Genomic DNA, 20,987 nt, shown 5'->3' with positions numbered 1-20,987 from the left:
CAATGTGCAAAAATTGCTAGCATTTCTATACACAACAACAATCAAGCTGAGAGCCAAATCAGGAATGAACTCCCATTCACAATGGGAGTTGTGAATAATAGAATAAAATACCTAGGAATACAGCCAACTAGTTAGGTGAAAGATCTCTACAAGAGGAACTACAAACCACTGCTCAAAGAAATCAGAGATGACAATGGAAAACATTCCATGCTCATAAACAGAAAGAACCAATATCATTAAAATGGCCATACTGCCAAAAGCAATCTAGAGATTGACCGCTATTCCTAATAAACTACCATTGAGATTCTTCACAGAACTGGAAACAAGTATTTTAAATTTCATATGGAACACAAAAGAATCCGAATATCTGAGGCAATCCTAAGCAGAAAGAACAAAGCTGGAGGTGTGATGCTATCTGACTTCAAACTATATTACAGGGCTGTGGTAACCAAAACAGCGTAGTACTGGTACAGAAACAGACACCTAGACCAATGGTACAGAATAGAGAATCCAGAAGTAAGACTGAACACCTACAAGAATCTGATCTTCAACAACCCTGACAAAAACAAGCAATGGGGAAAGGACTCCCTATTCAATAAATTGTGCCCAGATAACTGGTTAGCCATATGCAGAAGATTGAATCTGGACCCCTTCCTTACACCATATAAAAAAATTAACTCAAGATGGACTAAAGACTTAAATCTAAGACCCAAAACTGTAAAAATCCTGGAAAACAACTAGGCAATACCATTCAGGACATAGATTTCATGACAAAGATGCCAAAAGCAATTGCAACGAAAACAAAAATTGACAAATGGGATCTAATTAAACCAAAGAGTTTCTGCACAGCAAAAGAAACTCAAAAGAAACTACCAACAGAGTAAACAGACAACATACAAAATGGGAGAAAATTTTTGCAAACTATGCATCCAACAAAGGTCTAATATCCAGCATCTATAAGGAACATAAATTTACAAGAAAACAACACACAGCCCCATTAAAAAGTGGGCAAAGGACATAAACAGACACTTTTCAAAAGAAGACATCCATGTGGTCAACAATAATACAAAAAAAAGTTCAACATCACTGATTATTAGAGAAACGCAAATCAAAACCACAATGAGACACCATCTCACACCAGTCAGAATGGCTACTATTAAAAAGTCAAAAAATAACAAATGCTAGTGAGGTACTGGAGAAAAAGGAATGCCTATATACTGTTGGTAGGAGTGTAAATTAGTTCAACCATTGTGGAAGACAGTGCAGCAATTCCTCAAAGAACTACGAACAGAAACACCATTTTACCCAGCAATCCCATTACTGGGTATACACCCAAGGAATATAAATCATCCTATTATAAAGATACATGCACACGTATATCCACTGCAGCACTATTCACAATATCAAAGACTTGGAATTAACATAAAACCCCATCAATGATAGACTGGATAAGGAAAATGTGGGACATGTATACCATGAAATACTATACAGCCATGAAAAAGAATAAGACCATGTCCTTTGCAGGGACATGGATAGAACTAGAGGCCATTATCCTTAGCAAACTAACACAGGAACAGAAAACCAAATATCACATGTTCTTGCTTATAACTGGGGGCTAAATGATGAGAACACATGGATACATAGAGAGAAACAACACACACATTGGGGCCTATTGGAGGGTTGAAGGTAGGAGGAGGGAGAGTATCAGGAAAAATAACTAATAGCTACTAGGCTTAATACCTGGGTGATGAAATGATCTGTACAAGAAACCCCCCCTGAAACAAGTTTATCTATGTAACAAACCTGTACATGTACACCTGAACTTAAAAGTTTAAAAAATGAAAATAATTTTAAAAATATATATATATTTAAAAATTATGTTTCAGTAAAAAGTAGTAGGAGGGAAGCCACAGAGATGCCACATGGAAATTTGGCCAAACCTGAGGGATACAGAGGCAGTACAGGCTAGTCCAGCAGAAGAGAGAAGCCTCAGGTTAGTCCAGCAGAAGAGAAAAGACACTAAAGAGAAATGTGAACACCTGTGATGCAGCCCCAGCGCCCCCTACACAGGGAAAGTTCCAACAGTGGCAGAAAAAAAGTTTGGCCTACCCTTGCATACATGCAACTGCACCCCAGGAAGAATTAAACTGTTTAAAAGATTGAGTAAAGAGAATTAATCAGAGAAAAGTGGAGGTGAATGAGATGGATTTTATAATAATACAAAGCAAAAAGGTTAGACATTAGACAGTAAAACAAAGGAACAGATTGAGAGTCCATGAAGTAATGAGAAGTTTTGAGACAGAATTAGGACCAATGAACATTTTGACAAAATGTTCAGAAATTGGAGATTAAAGAGTTTGTACGATTGAAGATGTCACTATTTAGAATTTATGTTTAATCACTTAACGATTCTCAGGCTGAGAGGAGAACAATGATGGAAAAATATAAAGGCTTTAGGTTGTTATTTTTAATGTTCAAAAGGATGCTTTTGAAATGTCTCTTCTTTCTCCCATGTATTTAGAAGTAATAACTAATAGAAATGGGAGAATTTTCTAATGGAAGGATCACATTGACTGACCTTTGAAATATTCTTAAAAGCTTTCAAAACATTACACAGAGCATAATGATAGAAAACCCTTGTTCTTAGCCAGTTAACAGAAACATTTTTATTATTCTAAGTTGCAAATGTCTTTCCAGCCCATCAACGTTTAAATCAGAGTGCAAGATAATTAAAGCAAGTACCATAATAGCATAATTAGACAGACATTCAATGTATACAAAAGAGTCTTAAACAAAAGAGTAAATCATAACTTGTCACTCCCAAAAAAATTTTTAAGAACTTTGCAATGATACATTTTATTGAATGTTCTACTGGAAGGAAAAACAATGCAAATGGTATCAACAAATTGAGTTGCTAAAAAACAATGCAAATGGAGTATACAATTGGAGAATCACTGGAAGAAACATTTAAGTATGTCTACTTCTAAGATAACTTTAAAACTATAAATACTCAAACAATGGAAAAGACTAACACATGGGGAATACTACACAGTCTACTCACCTTCTTCTCCACTAACCAATTCACCAAGTTGTTCATCAACACCTGAGCACACCTGGGAGATGATCTCATTCTGAATATCCACAATTGCATCAAAGTTGGCCACATTGAAAACATGGTTCAATGAAGGTGTGGAGGCAATTTGTTTGAGTTCTTTTGCATCTGCAGCTTTAATGCCTTTGAAACAAAAGGATAAGGACATATTGAAATGGGAAATGTGCCAATTGACTTGGAGGAGTTCTTCGTTTTCTCTGTCTTTCACAACTGAAGACATATTCAAATCGTTATTAAGTCATAAGCCAGATTGCTTTGCTTCATAACGAATGTGCAACTGTGCAGATGACAAAAACATTTTGTAATTTGGCATAGAGTGGCCAGCCAAAGAGGAAAACAAATGGTTAGTTAAACAGAGTGGGCTTTCATCCCAACCATACCATCACATGTCTTTGCCATCTGTAAAGATAATACTTTTTTCTTCCAGAGTCCTGAATAAGCTGGAGCCCTCTGAATTCTTCAAGTATTACATAATATAGGAAACATATAAAAAACACTTAATGATAATACAAGGAGGATCTTTATTAGAATCACTGGCCCAGCATTCTTTGAAAAGTAGAGAGCTGGCAAAGAATGTGAATACCACCTTCCTAAATACATATGCTAAGGGAGTTATATAAGGGAAATAGATAAGCAGAATTTTTACTTAAAGAGAATTTAAGTCTTTAATATTACACTATAAAAATGCAGTAAACACTTCTAATAGCATCCTTCCTTAAGGAATCAATATTTCATCTTCCTAAACATTAAGTATACTGCAGGAGCTGTAAAATGGAAATAATTAACTGAACTTAACCTACCCAAGGAGAAAACTTCAACTCCAACATTACGCAGCTCTCTTGCTGGAATTTCCACTTCATCCTGGGATTTTCCATCCGTAATAATAATTGCCACTTTAGGAAAGCCAACTCTTGCCCCAGCAGATTCCGTGAAAGTATTTTTAACTAAATAATCAATGGCATCCCCTAAAGGGAAAAGAAACATGTTCATTTACTCTGTACTACACAATTTTTCCAAAGTCAAAAACTATGCGAATAATGTCAAAAATATTTAATACGTACTAGGCAATGCGTCATTTCTTTCTGAAACAGACATTTCATTTATTTTTAACTTTAAAGAAATCTGTAGAACATACCTGTCATTGTGTTGCCACCTTTATATGGAATTTTTTTTATTGCAGCAAGAAGCTCATCCCTTTGGTAGTACTGATTTAAGTTAAATTCAGTCCTGGTATCAGAGCTGTACTGAACAACTCCAACTCTTGTCTTCTCTTCCCCAATGTCAAAAGCAGACACAAGAGCAGCAATAAAGTCTAAAATGTACTTGAAATTATTTCTTCCCACACTCCAAGAGCCATCCACAAGGAAAACCAGATCAGTCCAGGCACTGACAGAGCATTCTGTAATACATTTGATATCTTTTTAAATGATGTTTTATTAAATCAGCTCATCAATACACGCTAACATTGCAAGAATGTCGGCTCTTTAAATCGTTCTGTTCATTAGAACATATTCACCGATTGTTCTTCACCCACATGCACAAACGAATATACAGTTTTACTAACAACACATAGAAGCATTTTCAGTGCCTTTATCAAGATGAATTCATGGAACTAGATGTCTTTAAATTGCTATATGAGACATTATACAAAAAGAGATACATAGATCTATAACCTGCTCTCCAGGGGCATAAAGTCCAAGTATTCACGCTATCAACCTATCCATTTTTATAAACTATACCCTCACTCTTCTTTACAAGTACAAATTTTATAAAACATTTAGGAGTCACACAAAAGAAATACAAGCAAAGGGTTTTTATTCCTTGGTATTTATCAACAAATAAATACAAAATAATTGCTGTACCATTCAAGGAAGTGCAGTTGAGTTGAAGACCTAATTTGTTAAGATTCTATTGCACTTTTCAATATAATTATCTAAAGTTTGTATTAGGGTTAGTCTAGAGGACTAAGGGAGCCTAACAGAAGTAAAAACAAGCATAAAATTATGCAAAATAGTCAAAATATCTAGTTCTAATTATCAATATGTTTAAATTTGACAATTAAAACCTACTTTTAGTGAACAAAGAGGGTAAACAATTATTTTTATTCAAAAGTTAAAAATCCATGTGGTATTCTGAAATTATCAGAATACAATGATCAGCTTTTATAACTGAATATGTTATCTTTCCTTCTCTCTATGGTAGAGGTCAGGTTGGTTTTATGAAAATCTGTATTTGTAATGCAATACCAAGTGAATTTTCTGAAGATGAGTTTGTCCTTGCAGTCAGTTGGTAGGTAATAAAAGAAGTATTTGGCTAGGAAGAGAAGGAGAGGGTGCTGGAAAATTTTGCTAGCCAAATATAAGTTGTATTCTCAAATAAGTTTTGCACACTATTTAATAGGTCAGTTCAAGCCTATTTAAAAAGTCAATACTTGGCATAATACTTCAATTTAAAAACAATACTAATTGTTGAAAATATTAGCATCTGAAATAATGATAAACAGTGGTCTGGAGGGAATATTTCCAGATAAAGAGACTTTTGTGTTTATAATCTTTTTATTGTCATTCTAGGTCATAAATCCAAGTTTTAGAAGGTGACAAAATTAGAAGTCCAAGAAATCCCCTAAGGATCTATCCCCATAAGTCAGACAAAGCAATATAAGACAAAAGGAGTCTAATAACTGCAAGATCTAGACTAAATAAAATTGCTTTCATCTTATTACAAATGCACCAATTTATAAGAGGTGTGTTACAGAGACTCTGAAAAAGGTTACAACTTTTTCAACTAAGGCCATGTAAATAACCTAGACAGGAGCATAACATACCCATGGACTTAGAAAAGTATTTTCATGACAATTGTATTGCTTTGAACACTAGCTGAGGGCATCTCTCTCATGTTCCAGCCTTGTATTTCTCATATATTCCTAAGTACCACCTAATGCTATCAGTTTGTCTTTGAGAAACGAGCTGAGTCCTGAAATATGCTTTGTTTTCACCTATTGCCAAAATCCTGCAGGAAAGGTTGAACACACACAATTTCAAACTCTCCCATTGAAAAGAATATCTAGTAAATAGAATGAAAAACTGGCTAGAATGTCAGAACTTAAGTTATAATGGCTTAGTTATACATTATTCTTACATTGCCTGTGCTCCTTCTAGATAAAGCTTATAGAAATTAATATAGGAGTAAGATCAATCTATGTATATAACTGGAACATTTGTTCTATCCTATATTTATCACTTCCATGAATCTAAGCAAAAATAGTACGAGAAACACTCACTTTGTATCTCAGTTTTTCCAGGTTTCTTCTCCACTGGCTTTGTCGAACTACCTGTTTGAACTAAGTTAAAACTTTATTATTACAAAAGGAAATGAACCCAAGCAGACATTCTCTTTAAAATAGAATAAATGTATTATATTAGTTTTTGCTATTGTCTCTTAAAAGTATGGTCCTGCCCAGCTGGTCAGAGAATACTGCCAGATAATCATTCCCTTGCAAGTAACTTATTTTAGTGATATTTTGAGATATTTCAAAAAGATATTCACATTGTTGTCCAGCAAAGTTTAACATTTTTAATGGTCTTCATTTATAACATTCCTGCTGTTTCCAGAGACCAGAGTTCTAAATCAGGAATGAATTATTCATGTCCACTAATAACTAGGATAACAGAAAAAATAGTTAGTACTGGTATAAATTAACTCTGTATCACAAGAGATTAAATCTGAAGTAGGAAAACCTTTCTGCAAAATAAAAAGGATATAAGTATTTTAATTTATATGTATGCTTACTTGTTAGTTGTCCTATAACTGGTACACTTTCTTCTACTTCATCATATGAAGTTATTGTCACCACATACTCTGTTTCAGGTACAAGTTCTGACAATAAAGTTTCAGTGGTACTAGCTGCAAGGGTAAATTCTTTAGTAGGCCCATCTGGAAATATAAAAAGGAAAAATCATTATTTTTTTTACTGCCTTCCAAAACTAAAATTTTGAATTTTAGAAATTTAATAAATGGACTGGTATTTCTTTTGTTACAATCATATTTAATACTTGTTTGAGAATTCAAGACTTTTCTAGTTTAAAGGTATACCAGAATATCGAACTAAAAATCTTTCATTGGTTTTGGAGACTAATGGGAGATAACAGTTTTATAAATACAAAGAAAAAGAATTTAATTTTAAATTATGCATTGGAGGACAGCAGAGAGAGAGAAATAAGAGATGAAAATAAACTCAAGGAAAACAAACCCCAGAGGTTAAGACCAACCCCTAGTAGGAAATCTGTGTAGAAGCAGTGCATATTCCATACTCAAATGGCTACATGCCTTAATTGGTAACATTGACCTCTGCATTGACTTAAGCAGGTATCAAATATTTCAAGGTCCAGTATATTAGGTGTTTACTTATATTTTGGTAATTATGTACTCCCTTCTAGATTCTGTTAATTCTCAATTCAATCAGGAAATATGGTGGTTCCTGGGAATTACGTGCCTGATGATATTTTTAATTATATTGTTTTCATCAAAATATAAATAATTAGGAAAGATAGCAGGTGCAATACACGGCTGAAAAATGCTCTTGGTTTGCAGGTGGAATATGCAAAACCAACCAAGATCCCCAGAGGACATCAAGACACTCAGACTCTGCCAGGTTGGGTAGTCCCAGTGTCAGTTTTGGAATTGCTGGGTGTCCGTTATTCCCAACAGCTGGAAACTGTATGGACCCTGTGAGAACTGATTTTCTGCTTTGGAATGAGTAAGTTAACTGCAAATATATTTGGGGAGAAAGATTCAAAGAGAAAAAAGTAAATTTTTGACTCCTTTTTAAGTTTTTAAATCATCTTTTTTAAAAAAGCTGTATTTCCTGGTAAATCAGTATGTAAAATCACTAGTATTTTTAAAGGCTAAAAGATAAATAAACATAGTTCTAGTAATAAGCTGTGTTGACATCTTCCATCTCTACTGTCAGCCAGTCAAGACTTCTTCTTACCATTTAGCCAATGTTAGTGGAAATGGTCATTTTCTCATTCCATTTTAGAACTAAAAATTAATCAATAGAGTTTGGTTCTCCACATTTTGGCAACATTATTAACACTAAAGACAATGCCTGAGAACAAGCCAAACAAGTTTTGTTTTCCAAGGATTCAGCCTAGTGTCTACAGAATCCACCTAGCCAAAGTAAATTCTTATCTGTCATCATGGTTGTTTACCATTATCACAGAATGATGTTTCCTGGATACTGAAATGTGTAGGACACTGGGTAAGGTGTAACAACTTACTTCATCAGCTGATACTTTATATGCTGAAAAGATTAAGTAATTCAAGAAGAATGCCAAGGAATGAGGATTTGATTTTATAAGATCAAAGATTACTAACAATATTTTGATCAGGTAAAAGTAGAGTGAAATTTTAATAAGAACAGCCTACCACAGCAAAACATATTATACTCAATAACATTAAAATATAATAGTGGCTACTAGGCTGGAAATCTGAAATCTGAGTTCAGTAAATGTCTGGTGACATGGATCAAATCCCTCAGGCTTCCTAAAGCTCAGCTTCTTCATGATGAAATGGGAGAAGAGGTGGAGATTGAATTACATCATCTTGATGCTTCTGTCCTAAAACCCCAGTCTCAAAACTTACCTGTTGTAGGGTCCACCGTTATTCTGTAACCCACAATTGGATCAACTGGTTTTGCCCATGACATATGAACAGTATTTTCATCTACAATTTTAAAATTCAAGTCTGAAGGTGGGTCAACTGCAAGAGAGAGAGTTTATATTATTAAGGTTTTCAATGTCACAAAATGGTCAATTTAATTAATAAAGAATTGTGTTAAGCAAAGCTTTCTAAAATTGTCTTTGCATAAATTTGTTTCCAACAAATATAAAAGATATGTTGTTGGATAATGAAACTAAAAGCTGACAAAACATCAGAGAGTATACATATTACAGAAGACAGCACAAAACACTTTTGATTCTTGAGTTGCTAGGTCATTCAAGAATGGCCAGCAAAATCAAGCATAATAGAAACATATTTGGATACAAGTACATACAAGTACAATGAAATCACATATAATAACCACATATGCAAACAATTCACATAACAATTAAAGGAATTTCGATACATGCTGAGTGCATTTTGAACAAGCATGCTAAATCACAACCTGCTTACAACCAGAGAAGTTAATTCAAAACATTGACATAATACGTTTTTTCCCATAATATGGACAAGAATCAATGATGGTTTTGGTTCATTCTCTGCATTATTTGCCTTGTAATTATTCATTGTTATTTGATGAATCTCAGTATGTAGCAGAGATGAAAAATATATTTTAATGAAAATGAGGAATCATGGGAAACAGTTATATCTGACAAGGAAATATACATTTAAATGTATATTCATATTCATAGGCAAGTATTCAAAAATAAGTGATGTTAATAATTTGTAGGCATATAAATAGTGATATTCAAAAGTTTATAAAACTAATATTCTGCCTGTTTACACCAGCTTGCTGAATGTTCCAGGGTGTAAACCAACACTATTATTTCCTTTGCAGCAGGTATACTCCATACTAGAAAGGGCATTTTAGATTAAAATGCCAGTATGGTCCTTTACAAAACAATGGTTAATTATGAAAAGACAACATCAATGTATATTTATGGACATTTATTTACAGAACTTAAAGAAAACAGTGAAGAAGGATCAGTGATCTGAAGACATGACTGCGCATAAAAACTTGGAAAAGTCAATGACAGGAATAACTGAAAAGTACAGAAAGAAATAGTTTACATACAAAACTGTACAGCATCATGCATGTGTCAATGAAATGTTGACTTGTTTTTAGTTTCCCACAATGAACAAAAGCCTCCATGTACAATAGTCATTACACAAAGACGTTTCCTAAATATTTTATAATGATATTCTCTCTACAATGTTCATGCCTCATCATGCAGCATTGTACTGACTCACTGTCAGTGCATGGTTGATGAATTAAAAAGTATTACTCTTGAAACAGGTCAACGAATTAAGATGACTTTCAGCCACACTCTTCTTAAAATGTTTTAGTCTGAAAGTATTCCTTGTGAGTCAGAATTTTTGCATCTGTTTTGAGAGATTACAATTTCCTTTTAGGTTTTTCCAAAGGTCAATTAAAATACACTAGTAGCTTTGAGACATGAGTCACAGAATTTAACTGGGGTTAAAGATTTACGTAATATTAATAACATGTTTTAATGGAAATAATTAAGCAAACATTTGCTTTAGTGGACTGCTGCCTCCAACTATAGGAGATGGCTTTTTATTTTTATTGGATACACTAGTATTGGAATGAATGTTATATTCTTACTATCCATACACAGGCAGTGAGATTAGACTATTAATCTACATGCATGGTTTAATTACTCAACATTCTTCGGTCTTTAATCATATTTTGAGGTTTAGCTGTACTCATCACTTAGTATAGCATGCATGCAACAGATGTTAATAGGACAACGAGCATTAAGAATATCATTATAAAATATTGTTCCAATAGCAATGGCTCAGGACAAATTTAATGCAAAGGCAGACACAACTGGCCTGAGCATGCTTTTAAAAAAAATCAGTACATGGAAAAACAGTACCACCAACCTTGGAAGGAAAATGACCTGAAGCAGCGGACATTAGGTTAAAACTGCTGAAGGGCAGCAGCGGCCCCCCTTGTTGATATCCAAATGACCAGGATTCCAGATAAACTGAAAAATTGACTGTGGGGAAAAGTCTTTAACATTTCAGAGGATCTTGAGGTGTTCATAGAAACTGTGGTATGTGGGAATCAAAGTAGGAAAGAATGGCCAACCCGCATGGGTACAACAGACAGCCTGCTTCACTTTTCTTCTGGCCAATTTTATTGCATGTACAGCTTTTCAGGCTTGCCATTCTATTTGTACATTTGTTTGTTTTGTTTCATGCAAAAATAATAATAAAGCATATGTGAGTGTATGACCCATGTTAACATAAATCAATGCTAAAAATGTACGTTATTAATTTTGAAATATTTTCTTTTACATAAAAATAATTCATAAACACCATCACATCATCACAGAGTCTAAGTGTTCCCTAAGACAATGCTGATAATGCTGATGCTAGAAATTTTCTTGTTTTTTTGTTTTTGTTTGTTTGTTTGTTTTGAGACGGGGTTTTGCTCTTGTTGCCCAGGCTGGAGGAGTGCAGTGGTACAACCTTGGCTCACCACATCCTCAGCCTCCCGGGTTCAAGAGATTCTCCTGCCTCAGCCTTCTGAGTAGCTGGGATTACAGGCGAGCTCTACCATGCCTGGCTAATTTTGTATTTTTACTAGAGATGGGGTTTCTCCACGTTGGTCAGGCTGCTCTTGAAGTCCCGACCTCGGGTAATCCGCCCGCCTCAGCCTCCCACAGTGCTGGGATTATAGGCATGAGCCACCATTCCTAGCCCAGAAATTTTCAATTATGTACCAGCTGCATGTGGATTATAATTACAAAGAGCCATAGATGCATAGGATGAGAATCCAAACCAAGAGAAACAGAATGAAAATTATAAATAAATAACAATCTTACATATATTCATAAAACCTGAATACTGATAGTGAAGAGACTAAAATTTTAAGTATTTTTACTCATAGTTTAATTTCATATTTACAAAATAATGTTTTTTGTTATCAAAATACTATGCTAAGAAAGGCTCATTCTGATGAGATTTTTGTTACATAAACTTTTGCTACATAAATCCTGTTACATAAACAGGATTTAGGACATTTTGGGAATGATAATAATAGCTGACACTTACTGAGTGTCCTCTATAACAGGCAGAGAGCTGGTTACTGTGTTGCCACTTTTTCCTTGTAAGAACCCAGTGATGGGCCTTATTATCCCTGCTTTACAGATAAATCCTTGAAATTCAGAGAGATTAACACAGCCAATAGGCAACAACACTTGGATTCCATGGTCTGACTACAAAAACATACAGTTTTCTACTGTACTAGATTAGATTACATGCAAAGTAGAAGAAATAGTTCCATCAAAAATTAACTTTAGAAAACAATATTTATAAGTAGTTGCTTTTAAACCATTTATGCCTGAGGTTGCAATTTTCTGAATTTTTGTAATCAGACCTTGGCAATGACCTTGAGCAGTAGGATATAAATAACTCCCACATGCTTAGCATTCCAATAATGGAACACTAGACATAAATGGGTTTAATATAGACATATTTTTAATATATACATAGATTTGTAAATATAAACAATATTTATATGGAACTGATTTATATATATATACATGAATAAGTATGTGTGTATATATTATACATATTACATATTATTATACATATATACATAAATATGTGGTATTCAGTTATCTCCAATTCAGATATAGATGGAATTTTGTATATTAACTTTATACACTTGTTCAAGCATTTAAAACTAAAGAGTCCATCTTGATATATAACTTTTTGAAACATTTTTAATAGGGCACCCAAAAAGGGGCTATGTCCAAGAAATTACCAGCCACTGCAGAGATGAATGAAGAGAAGGATGGATAGACAGGTGGAAAGATGGATGAGCGGGAGTAGAGGAGTGTAATAAGTATTGGTAAGTATACACAATGTGCTATAGATAAATCAAAGCTAAGAATACACTACTAAAATATCTTGATGAACTAGTAAGATCTTTAGTTTGATATCTGTGATAACAACACTGGAAAGGATACTACCTTAATAGTAGAAACCTTGACAAGTGTGCAATATGTGATGAGTTAACTATATTCTATAGGCATTAATTTATGTTTGCCAAGCAAAATTAGTATAAATTTAATGATCTTTGCCATGATATAGAAATTCATTTCATTTGAGTTTTCAAGGTACCATAAATAACCAGTTGAAAAGATAATATTTTAGAATAAGCTACAGATTATTTTGTACACATTATAAAATGTGTCCTCTCATTAAACTTTCTGGAACAACCAGTTGTTAAGCACAAAGAAAGCACAGTGCGACCAAACCAGCACTAACCTAGGACTAGAAGACTGGGGTCTTGTCTGTTTTTCATATCTAAGTAGGTGCATTAGTTGACCAAGTGATTCAGCCTCTCTGGGCCTCATTTTCTCATTTGGAAAATGAGAGTAGAATAGATGATCTCTATGTTAGCCTCTAGTTTGAAATTTCTGTTATAACACAAATTAGACATAGGATTATAGAAATATATGCAAAGTAGTCTCTTAACCTAGACACAAGACAAAGCTATAACCACAACTCACAGATGAATTGATAATATTCAATTGTTTATTATATATTATAAACTATAAATCAGACTAACCAAAATTAACACTCCGTTTTTCACAAAACCTGCGTTCATCTCTAATCCTAGATTAATTAGAAAAGTGTCCAATTCTCAGGGAATACTGGCCATTAACCTTTAAACACAAAGTGTTAAATTTTCTACAGGATAATTAACACACTGTATGATACATGAACCAAAAATAATTCATACATTCTACGCCACTCAGATATGGCTGATAAAGTCTATGCAGTGATACAGTTGATAAAGTCTATACAATGGCTAAAAATTATAAATACTGAAGTGAAAAAAATCATTTCCACTCTTATTTCTATAGGACAAGGTAACATAGTATGAAAAATATAGCTCCTAATACAAATAAGCAGAAGAAAAACAAGACAAAAATATTACCACTATAAAAAGGAAGAAATGCAAAAAGTGAATGCCAAAACATTTTAATTAATGTTTTCAAAAAGGTATTGGGTTTTTAATATACAAAACATTAAGGTCATAGAAAATGGTGATAAAATAGTATGAATGTAAGAGTGCAAGTGTGAGTCATGAAAGGAAAAGAAACTGTGGCTACTTTAGGACTCAGATTGAAATGGCATGGTACCAAATAGAGTCCCAAGTTGAAATTTTGAAATGCCCCCAACAGAAATATTTCAAAGAAATTCTGGTCCCAGCCCAGTGTCCCCAGAAAGGCTTTGGACACAAATTTTGTTAGTCTTTCAAAGGCTCCTAGCACCACTTAGGAGTCAACACCAGAGCTGTGCTGTCCAGCACGGGAGCAACCAGACATGTGTGGCTATCAAGCTCTTGAAACGTGGCCAGTACAAAATAAACAGTGTTGCCTGTAATCCCAGACTTTGGGAGGCTGAGGCAAGTGGATCAATTGAGGCCAGAGGTTCAAGACCAGCCTGGCCAACATGGTGAAACCCCATCTCTACTAAAAATACAAAAATTAGCCAAGCATGGTGGCAAACCCCTGTAGTACCAGCTACTCAGGAGGTTAAGGCATGGGAATCACTTGAACCCAGGAGGCAAAGTCTGCAGTGAGCCGAGATCAAGCCACTATACTCCAGCCTGGGCAACAGAGCGAGATTCTGTTTCAGGAAAAATAAAAATAATTTAAAGCATAAATTGCACTGCAAGTATAAAATACACACCCAATTGTCAAAGACGTAGTATTCAAAAAGTCAAATATCTCACTAATAATTTTCATATGGGCTCCATGATGAAATAATTTAGGTTAAATAAAATACATTATAAAATTTAATTTATCCTGTTTCTTTTTCCATTTGGAATGTGGCTACCAGAAAAAAAAATGTAGGTTACATATGTGGCTTATATTTGTGGCTCATACCATATTTCTATTTGACCATGCCAAACTAGAGAATAAGGCCAAAAAATGAATCCTATTAAAATATAATTATTAAATACTAACTTAAGGAGATGGGATACAAGAAAAGACACAGTTTAAGAAAGCAAAAAAAGAGCTGTACCATATGGAAATAAATACAAATTAAAAAGATAAAATATAATATGGGAATAATCAGAAATGTAGATAGTAAGCTGTTCTTTTTAACTGCACTTTGCTAACCAGCCAATATCTAATTCCGAATCAATTTTTTCCACTTACATCATTTCCAGCCTAATTCTTTTTCTAAGAATTCTCAACTCTTTCTGATTTTCAAATAACTATTTTCTTAATGAGCAATAAATGGGCCACTTCAGTGAATTATCTAAAAATATCTGTAGTAGGGCCTCCAGAAGTTCCTCAAATAAAATTCCTTCCTAACAACGACATAGAAAGGAACATTAAAAGCAACCTCATCTTAATATTACTTCACAGAGGTCACTCTGAAAAGACTCTACATTCACAAAATATTTATCAGCTAAGAAAAGTCAGCACGTTTCTGTCACTTTTCTAAACATGCCATACATTTTGGAAACACTCTGCTTCCCCTAATCTATTTTTTTTTAAACCTGTAGTCTCGAAGTAGAAAATCAAACACTATAGAAATCTTGAAAACCTCGGCATAATCATGCAAACAACTATACTTTCTCACAGCCTCTAAAAAAGCACAATTCAACCCAGAACTTCCACAGCTGTCACTTGCAGAAGTGTTTTTTTTTCCTCCCTTAACTTCATCAAGGGTATTTCTTTATTGAAAAAAAAAAAAGATATCTTTCATGACATTACCCCATTTACCTTGCAGAATAAGAAAACTAATTTTTCAGGTCTCCAATGACAACTGAGGGACCACAGAAGTCGCCATGGGGTTGACATATAGAACTGGCTTGTTTGAACACTGAGAAATTAAGACATCAAGTGCACACAACAAATAAAATTGGGTGGGACATCTAACAAAAGCCCTCCATTTTCTAGAGGAGGAACCACAGGGCGCCGTTTTGGAAACCCATCTCACAGCGCCCCACCGCCTCCGCGGGGAGGTCAGACGCACCGGGCTCTCCCAGAGGAAGGCAGAAGGGAGCAAAGGCAGAACACTGGAGGTGGTGCCCAGCAACTCCGGTGCGCGCTCGCTTCCCAGGCTGGAAACCTTGGCCCAGGCTCAACCTGTCTGAGCTGGGCCAGTCCAGGCCACGCGCCTTGGAGCCCTGCGAACCAAACAGGGACAGCCGCGATCCTAGGTCAGGCGAACACCCGGGGTCCCGGATCTCCGCTTGCCAGCCATCATCCCCCAGGGTGCTTGGCTGCTGGCTCATCTGCCCGCACCATCCGCCCCGCCGACTGAGCTCCCCACAAAGCACACAGAGGCGCAGAGCCAGCGCTGTTGGAGTCTTTTATTGTGTTCTGTCACCGAGGTCGCAGCCCCGAGACAGGTGGTTGGTTACTAGCCAAGCGAGCGAGTGCGCCCGCTCTTCGGGGCTCCTGGGTGCCACCCGGAGGTGTCCTGTTGGTTGAGATGATTAGAGCCGTCGCCCCCTCTCGGGCGGCTGGTCCTCTCATTAGGCGGCAATGCAGGTGGCAGTGTGGACAGCACACCGCAGAGACAAGCTCAAGAAGACCACACAGCACTGTATGGAATGCATTAAGCAGAATACAAAAGAGCTGGACCTGAGAGCTGGGAAATGGACAAACCTCAGGAGAAAGGGGCGTTTCTCTGGAGGAGAGAAATCACCGGAGAGAGCACGAAGCGCAGGGAAAACAGAGCAAGCAATAGAAGCAAGAAAGATGTGTTTTTTCCTTTCTCGAATTTTGCATTGTCACTCGGAGAAGGGGAAGGGAGCCTTTTACCTTCTGCCTCAATGGAAGACAGGAGCAGGGCCGCGCCCAGGGCGGCAAGCACTGGGGGAAGCCTGGTCCGCATCCTCGGCCTCCTCCGAGCTTACAGCGGCATGAAGAGCTCTGCGGGAGGAAGCAGTAACCGCATCAGAACTGGGTCTGGGCAGGCCTTGAACCAGGTTAGAACTGGAGCCTGGACCTAGTCCAGAACCCGACTAGATCTGCCTTAATAACCACAAGGCCTACTCCAGCACATAATGGGCCTATTGTGAAGCAGTGGAAGTGAAGTTCGTCTACAGAAGTTTAATCATGGCCCTAGGAGGAAGTTCAAGTTTAAAAAGGGTCCTGTTCTCCTGGAGAGTGGTCCTGCTTAGCATCCCGGGTGAAGCTGGAGACTGGTCCTGCTTAGCATCCCGGGTGAAGGCCTTACCAGCCCCCACATGACTTCATCCTGCCTGGGTAATGGCTAATTCAGAGGTCATTTTATCCTTCACTCAACTAAATATCTCTTCCAGCTGGGGATTTTATTTGGCTGCTTTTTCCTAGCTGCTGAACTTTTTAGGTAACTGTACTTTAGTGGTCTCAGGGTAATTTGGAAAAGTATAATAAACCTTTTTAATTCTCTTTTTTCTTCATGTTGTTCTGCTTTCAAATATGTAGCTCTTTAAGATCTGAAATGGATTATACAGAAAAATGTAAGGCCCAGCTGAAACCTGACCCTCCTGCTAACTGTGTTGTTTTCACATCTGATAAATCTTTTACCTGAGATGAGGGAAAAACAACTCCAAAATACATAATAACAAAAAAGGGCAGCAAAATGGAAGAAGCAAGACACCTTTATCTGTTTTTCCAAGGTGTTTTTAAATAAAAATTATCAACAATAATCTTTGTATTTAACTGTTTATTTAAGCTGGAAGATTATAAGTATATATGCCCCAGAGGAGAATATGTTCTGTTCTGATTTTTTCTAATTTTGTAATTACATTATTAATTCCTTAAAGAATCTTATTCATCTTTGTGGCTTCCCAGCACACAGTAGGTACTTAACCCATGTCTACAGAATGGAATCTCCAAAACAGTCTAAGGTTCAACCCAAAGACAAAAGCTACTAGCAAGGAACTGAACTGGGAAGCTGCCAGTGGCAAAACATAAAAAGAATTGAGTCTGAGGTACATAAATTATTGTAAGCCAACAGCCTAGGCCTCAGGAAAAATGGAGGGGGATAGGAGACTGTCCTGCAATGGGAATACAAAAATGAGCCAAAGGTCGAGGCCTCTTTGAGAAAAGAAACTGACAATCTCCAAGGATGACTTTCCAAATTACTGGCACAAAGCATGAGGGCAGCTTTCCTCAGCCTGTGTGTAAATTGTATTTTAAATGTCTGGTGAGCAGGCGTGCCAAATTGCCTAGAGCTCCTTTTTATGAAACAGAGATTAAAATTTTGGCACTGCCCTAGGTATCTAAGGGGTCTAGCAATTTCTTTCTTCCTAATTAACAACTGTTTGACATTTCTAACCCTCTTCGACATCAGTGAAAAGCAAGAGGTGAGACTGGCCCATTGTTCCAATCTTCTGGCCTTAACTTTGGTATAATAATTTCCAACTCAGTTGGCAGTCGTGCTTGCGAAAAGTTGAAGGCGAACGATCGACCCACCGAAAAGCTGTGAGCAGATTTTTTTTTTTTTTAATAGCTGAACTCAACAAAAACCTGAGTGGAAACACTTTTGCTGGGTCTCGATCGCCACCTATCGGTTTCCCGACTTAGCGGCAAGAATGAATCATCTCGCGCCGGGATACCGAAACGCAGTTAGAGCTCAGCCAGCCAGCCAAGCATCCCGTCCATATGTTTTAAAAAAGAAAACGCTTTCTCTCCTTTTTAGCCAAAACATTCATTTCAATGCTTAGCAACACTTCATTGAACATTCTCAGACATAAATATCTGAAAGCGGCCGCCCCTACGTGGCAGCGAGGATTCCCTCACTTCACCCTCATGAATAAAAATGAGTCCATTGGGTTGGGAGTTGGGGCTAAGTGGACTCGTCTCCTTCTGCCAACTCGTCCCCTCCCAATTCCCCGCTGGAAGAACCCAACTCCTTAACTCCCGCGTCAAGTTAAAAAGAAAATCTCTCACACACACAGACCGCGTGCGCGTCGCCTACCTCCTCTCCCACCCACCACGACCTTGGCATTAGCCAAAGGAGAGCTTAGAGTTTATTTCCTTTCCTGTCCCATCCTTCCCCAGCATTCATTAGAAAACTACCGAGTCCAGGTCGAGAGTCTCCCTGGCTCAGAGTCCCAAGGACGCCCTCTTGGAGGTACCTGTTCCGCTCGGTGAACCAGTCGGGCGCCCCACGCTTTCTGATCCCCACAAGTTTAATATTTGAGTGGGAAAACGCCGCAGAGATCTCACAGACCCCGAATAGGGCCTCCACCAGTGCACCGGGAGGGAGTCGGAAAGGGGCTTTCTCCCGGAGCTGGGGAAAGTCCGCCAAGAATGAGTACCCTAGAGAGGGCCTAACCCTCCATCTCGGATGCGCTGAAAGGTAGGGGAGGAAAGGAGCCAGAACACTCCACTAGGAATCTGTCTCGAGATGCCACACACACCCGTGCAGCCTTGACGAGCTGCAGAGCACTCAGCGGGCCCTCCAAAGAATTCCGCACCGTGCGTCATCAAAATACCTTCCCAGCGCCCCCGCCGCAAGCCTGCCCTCCCCGACAAAGCCACAGCCGCGAGATAACCACGGCCCTGCCGCCCCAGAACCCGGTGCGCCCTCCATTGAAATCGACAGCCTCCACAGATGAAACTCCTCTAGAAACGGAAACACTGAACGGGATGCTTCGCGCGCACAAAACCTTGCTCAGCTCTTAAGAAAAGCAACATTCCCCTCTCCCTCAAAAACCCCCCAAAAATCACAAAATCCCAGGATACAAGGCAAAGCTCAAGCCCATGTACACTATTACAAGTCCAAACTGTCCTCGCCCAGGATTGCTCACCGCTCCAGGCAAGGTGCAAGCTAGACGCCGTTTCCCGAGTTGTCTGTAGGAATGACGGGGTAGGGGAAAGGGGACAGAAACCGGGCTTACCTGAGGCGGCGGCGACAGGGTGAGGTAGAGGCAGCGACAGCGGCTTCCTGGCGTCGGAGAAGCTGGTGCTCGGTGTGGCCCCCACACGCCCCGGCGATAGGCGCTGCGCTCCAGGAGCACCTAGCGGCCGCCGAGGCGTGGGCAGCGGCGGGGAAGTCCAGGAGGAGGAGGAGAATCCCAGGAGGAGAGGCGGGCGCGGCAGGACGAGTGGAGACCGCCTGAGCCTGCAGCTGCCGGCGCGCGGACGCGTCTGGGGCGGTTCGCCTTCGCCAAGTGAGAAGAGACTCCGCGCCGCGGGCTACTTAATAGAGGGCTGTTCCCAGCTCTCAGTTTACTCGGTTACGAAACGCCTGAGAAGGTGGACGGCTGCCACGGGGTGATGTATGCTCCTCCGGCGGTGAAGGAGGTCTACTTTTGGGAACGTGTGCATACTTTGAGCATTCCTTCGGCGTGAGGTGGCGATCGCCGTAGTAGCAGTGCCCCGCCGGGGGGCGGGGAGGAGGAGGGAGCAGAGAGGGGGACAGCCACAGCCGGGTTCCCTGCCAAGGGAAGCCGCGTACTCCGCCACTTGGGGCGGACTGGGAAGCTCGGGTTTCCCTATCCCTGCGATTTCTTTAATGAATTTTTCTAAATTAAGAACAATGGGAAGGGGAGCGACTCGCATATTCAGAAATACAAGGATGCGTAACCCATTCACCCCCCGCTCCTGCCGATCTCCATCCTTCATCATCACCACCTCCACCTTCCTCCCCCTCTGTCCTGGGTGCACTTAAAACCGATTTACAGGATTTCCATTAACTAACTGTCTGTACATGCGGCGCGCCTTCTGTCTTTCTCAATCTCCAAGCGCGATTGGAAACCCGGACAGCCGCCCGCGCGGGGCTCGGTGATGGGATGGCTTTCCCAGTCCTCTTTCACTCGCCTGGTGCTTCAGGACGGAACTGGGAGGCTTACGTTGAGCCAAAAGAGAGGGAGAGGAAAGCTGTGAAACCCAGGGGTCCTCAGAATAGGAAGCCGCTCAGTAACAAGTTCCATCCGCTGCAGAAACTTCTCACCCGGACCAGAGCGAAACCTGGCCCCGAGAGGAGGCTTCGGACTGAAAGCTCTGCCCTTAAAACCTCTCGGGGTCAAAGGGGCGAAGAGGAGTAAGTTTGAAACCCCAAAGCACCCCTCCACACACAATACTGGAGAAGCCAAATGGGGACTGATATTCTGCCAACACCGTCGCCTCTTCTTAACAGCCTCCTCCAT

The 20,987-nt window shown here is 38.6% G+C and overlaps 1 protein-coding gene across 2 annotated transcripts in view; it reads right to left on the bottom strand.

Moving 5' to 3' along the window:
• The window catches only part of COL12A1 (collagen type XII alpha 1 chain), a 121,429-nt gene extending 101,417 nt beyond the window's left edge, over positions 1-20,012 (bottom strand). The window contains exons 1-8 of one of the 2 annotated variants that reach the window (XM_023219254.2): positions 19,737-20,012; positions 16,666-16,776; positions 8,756-8,872; positions 6,902-7,045; positions 6,393-6,452; positions 4,248-4,511; positions 3,913-4,077; positions 3,062-3,235 (exon numbers count right to left, since the gene is read on the bottom strand). In XM_023219254.2, the coding sequence (XP_023075022.1) occupies positions 3,062-3,235; positions 3,913-4,077; positions 4,248-4,511; positions 6,393-6,452; positions 6,902-7,045; positions 8,756-8,872; positions 16,666-16,738 (997 nt within the window). In that variant the 5' untranslated portion in view covers positions 16,739-16,776; positions 19,737-20,012. The remainder of the gene's footprint in view (positions 1-3,061; positions 3,236-3,912; positions 4,078-4,247; positions 4,512-6,392; positions 6,453-6,901; positions 7,046-8,755; positions 8,873-16,665; positions 16,777-19,736) is intronic. The other variant, XM_023219255.2, reaches the window with a different exon arrangement.
• Positions 20,013-20,987: the final 975 nt, after the last annotated feature.

The sequence above is a fragment of the Piliocolobus tephrosceles genome, chromosome 5 (assembly GCF_002776525.5).
Source record: "Piliocolobus tephrosceles isolate RC106 chromosome 5, ASM277652v3, whole genome shotgun sequence".
Classification (NCBI taxonomy): Eukaryota; Metazoa; Chordata; class Mammalia; order Primates; family Cercopithecidae; genus Piliocolobus; species Piliocolobus tephrosceles.
This window is presented reverse-complemented; position numbering and strand designations above follow the sequence as displayed.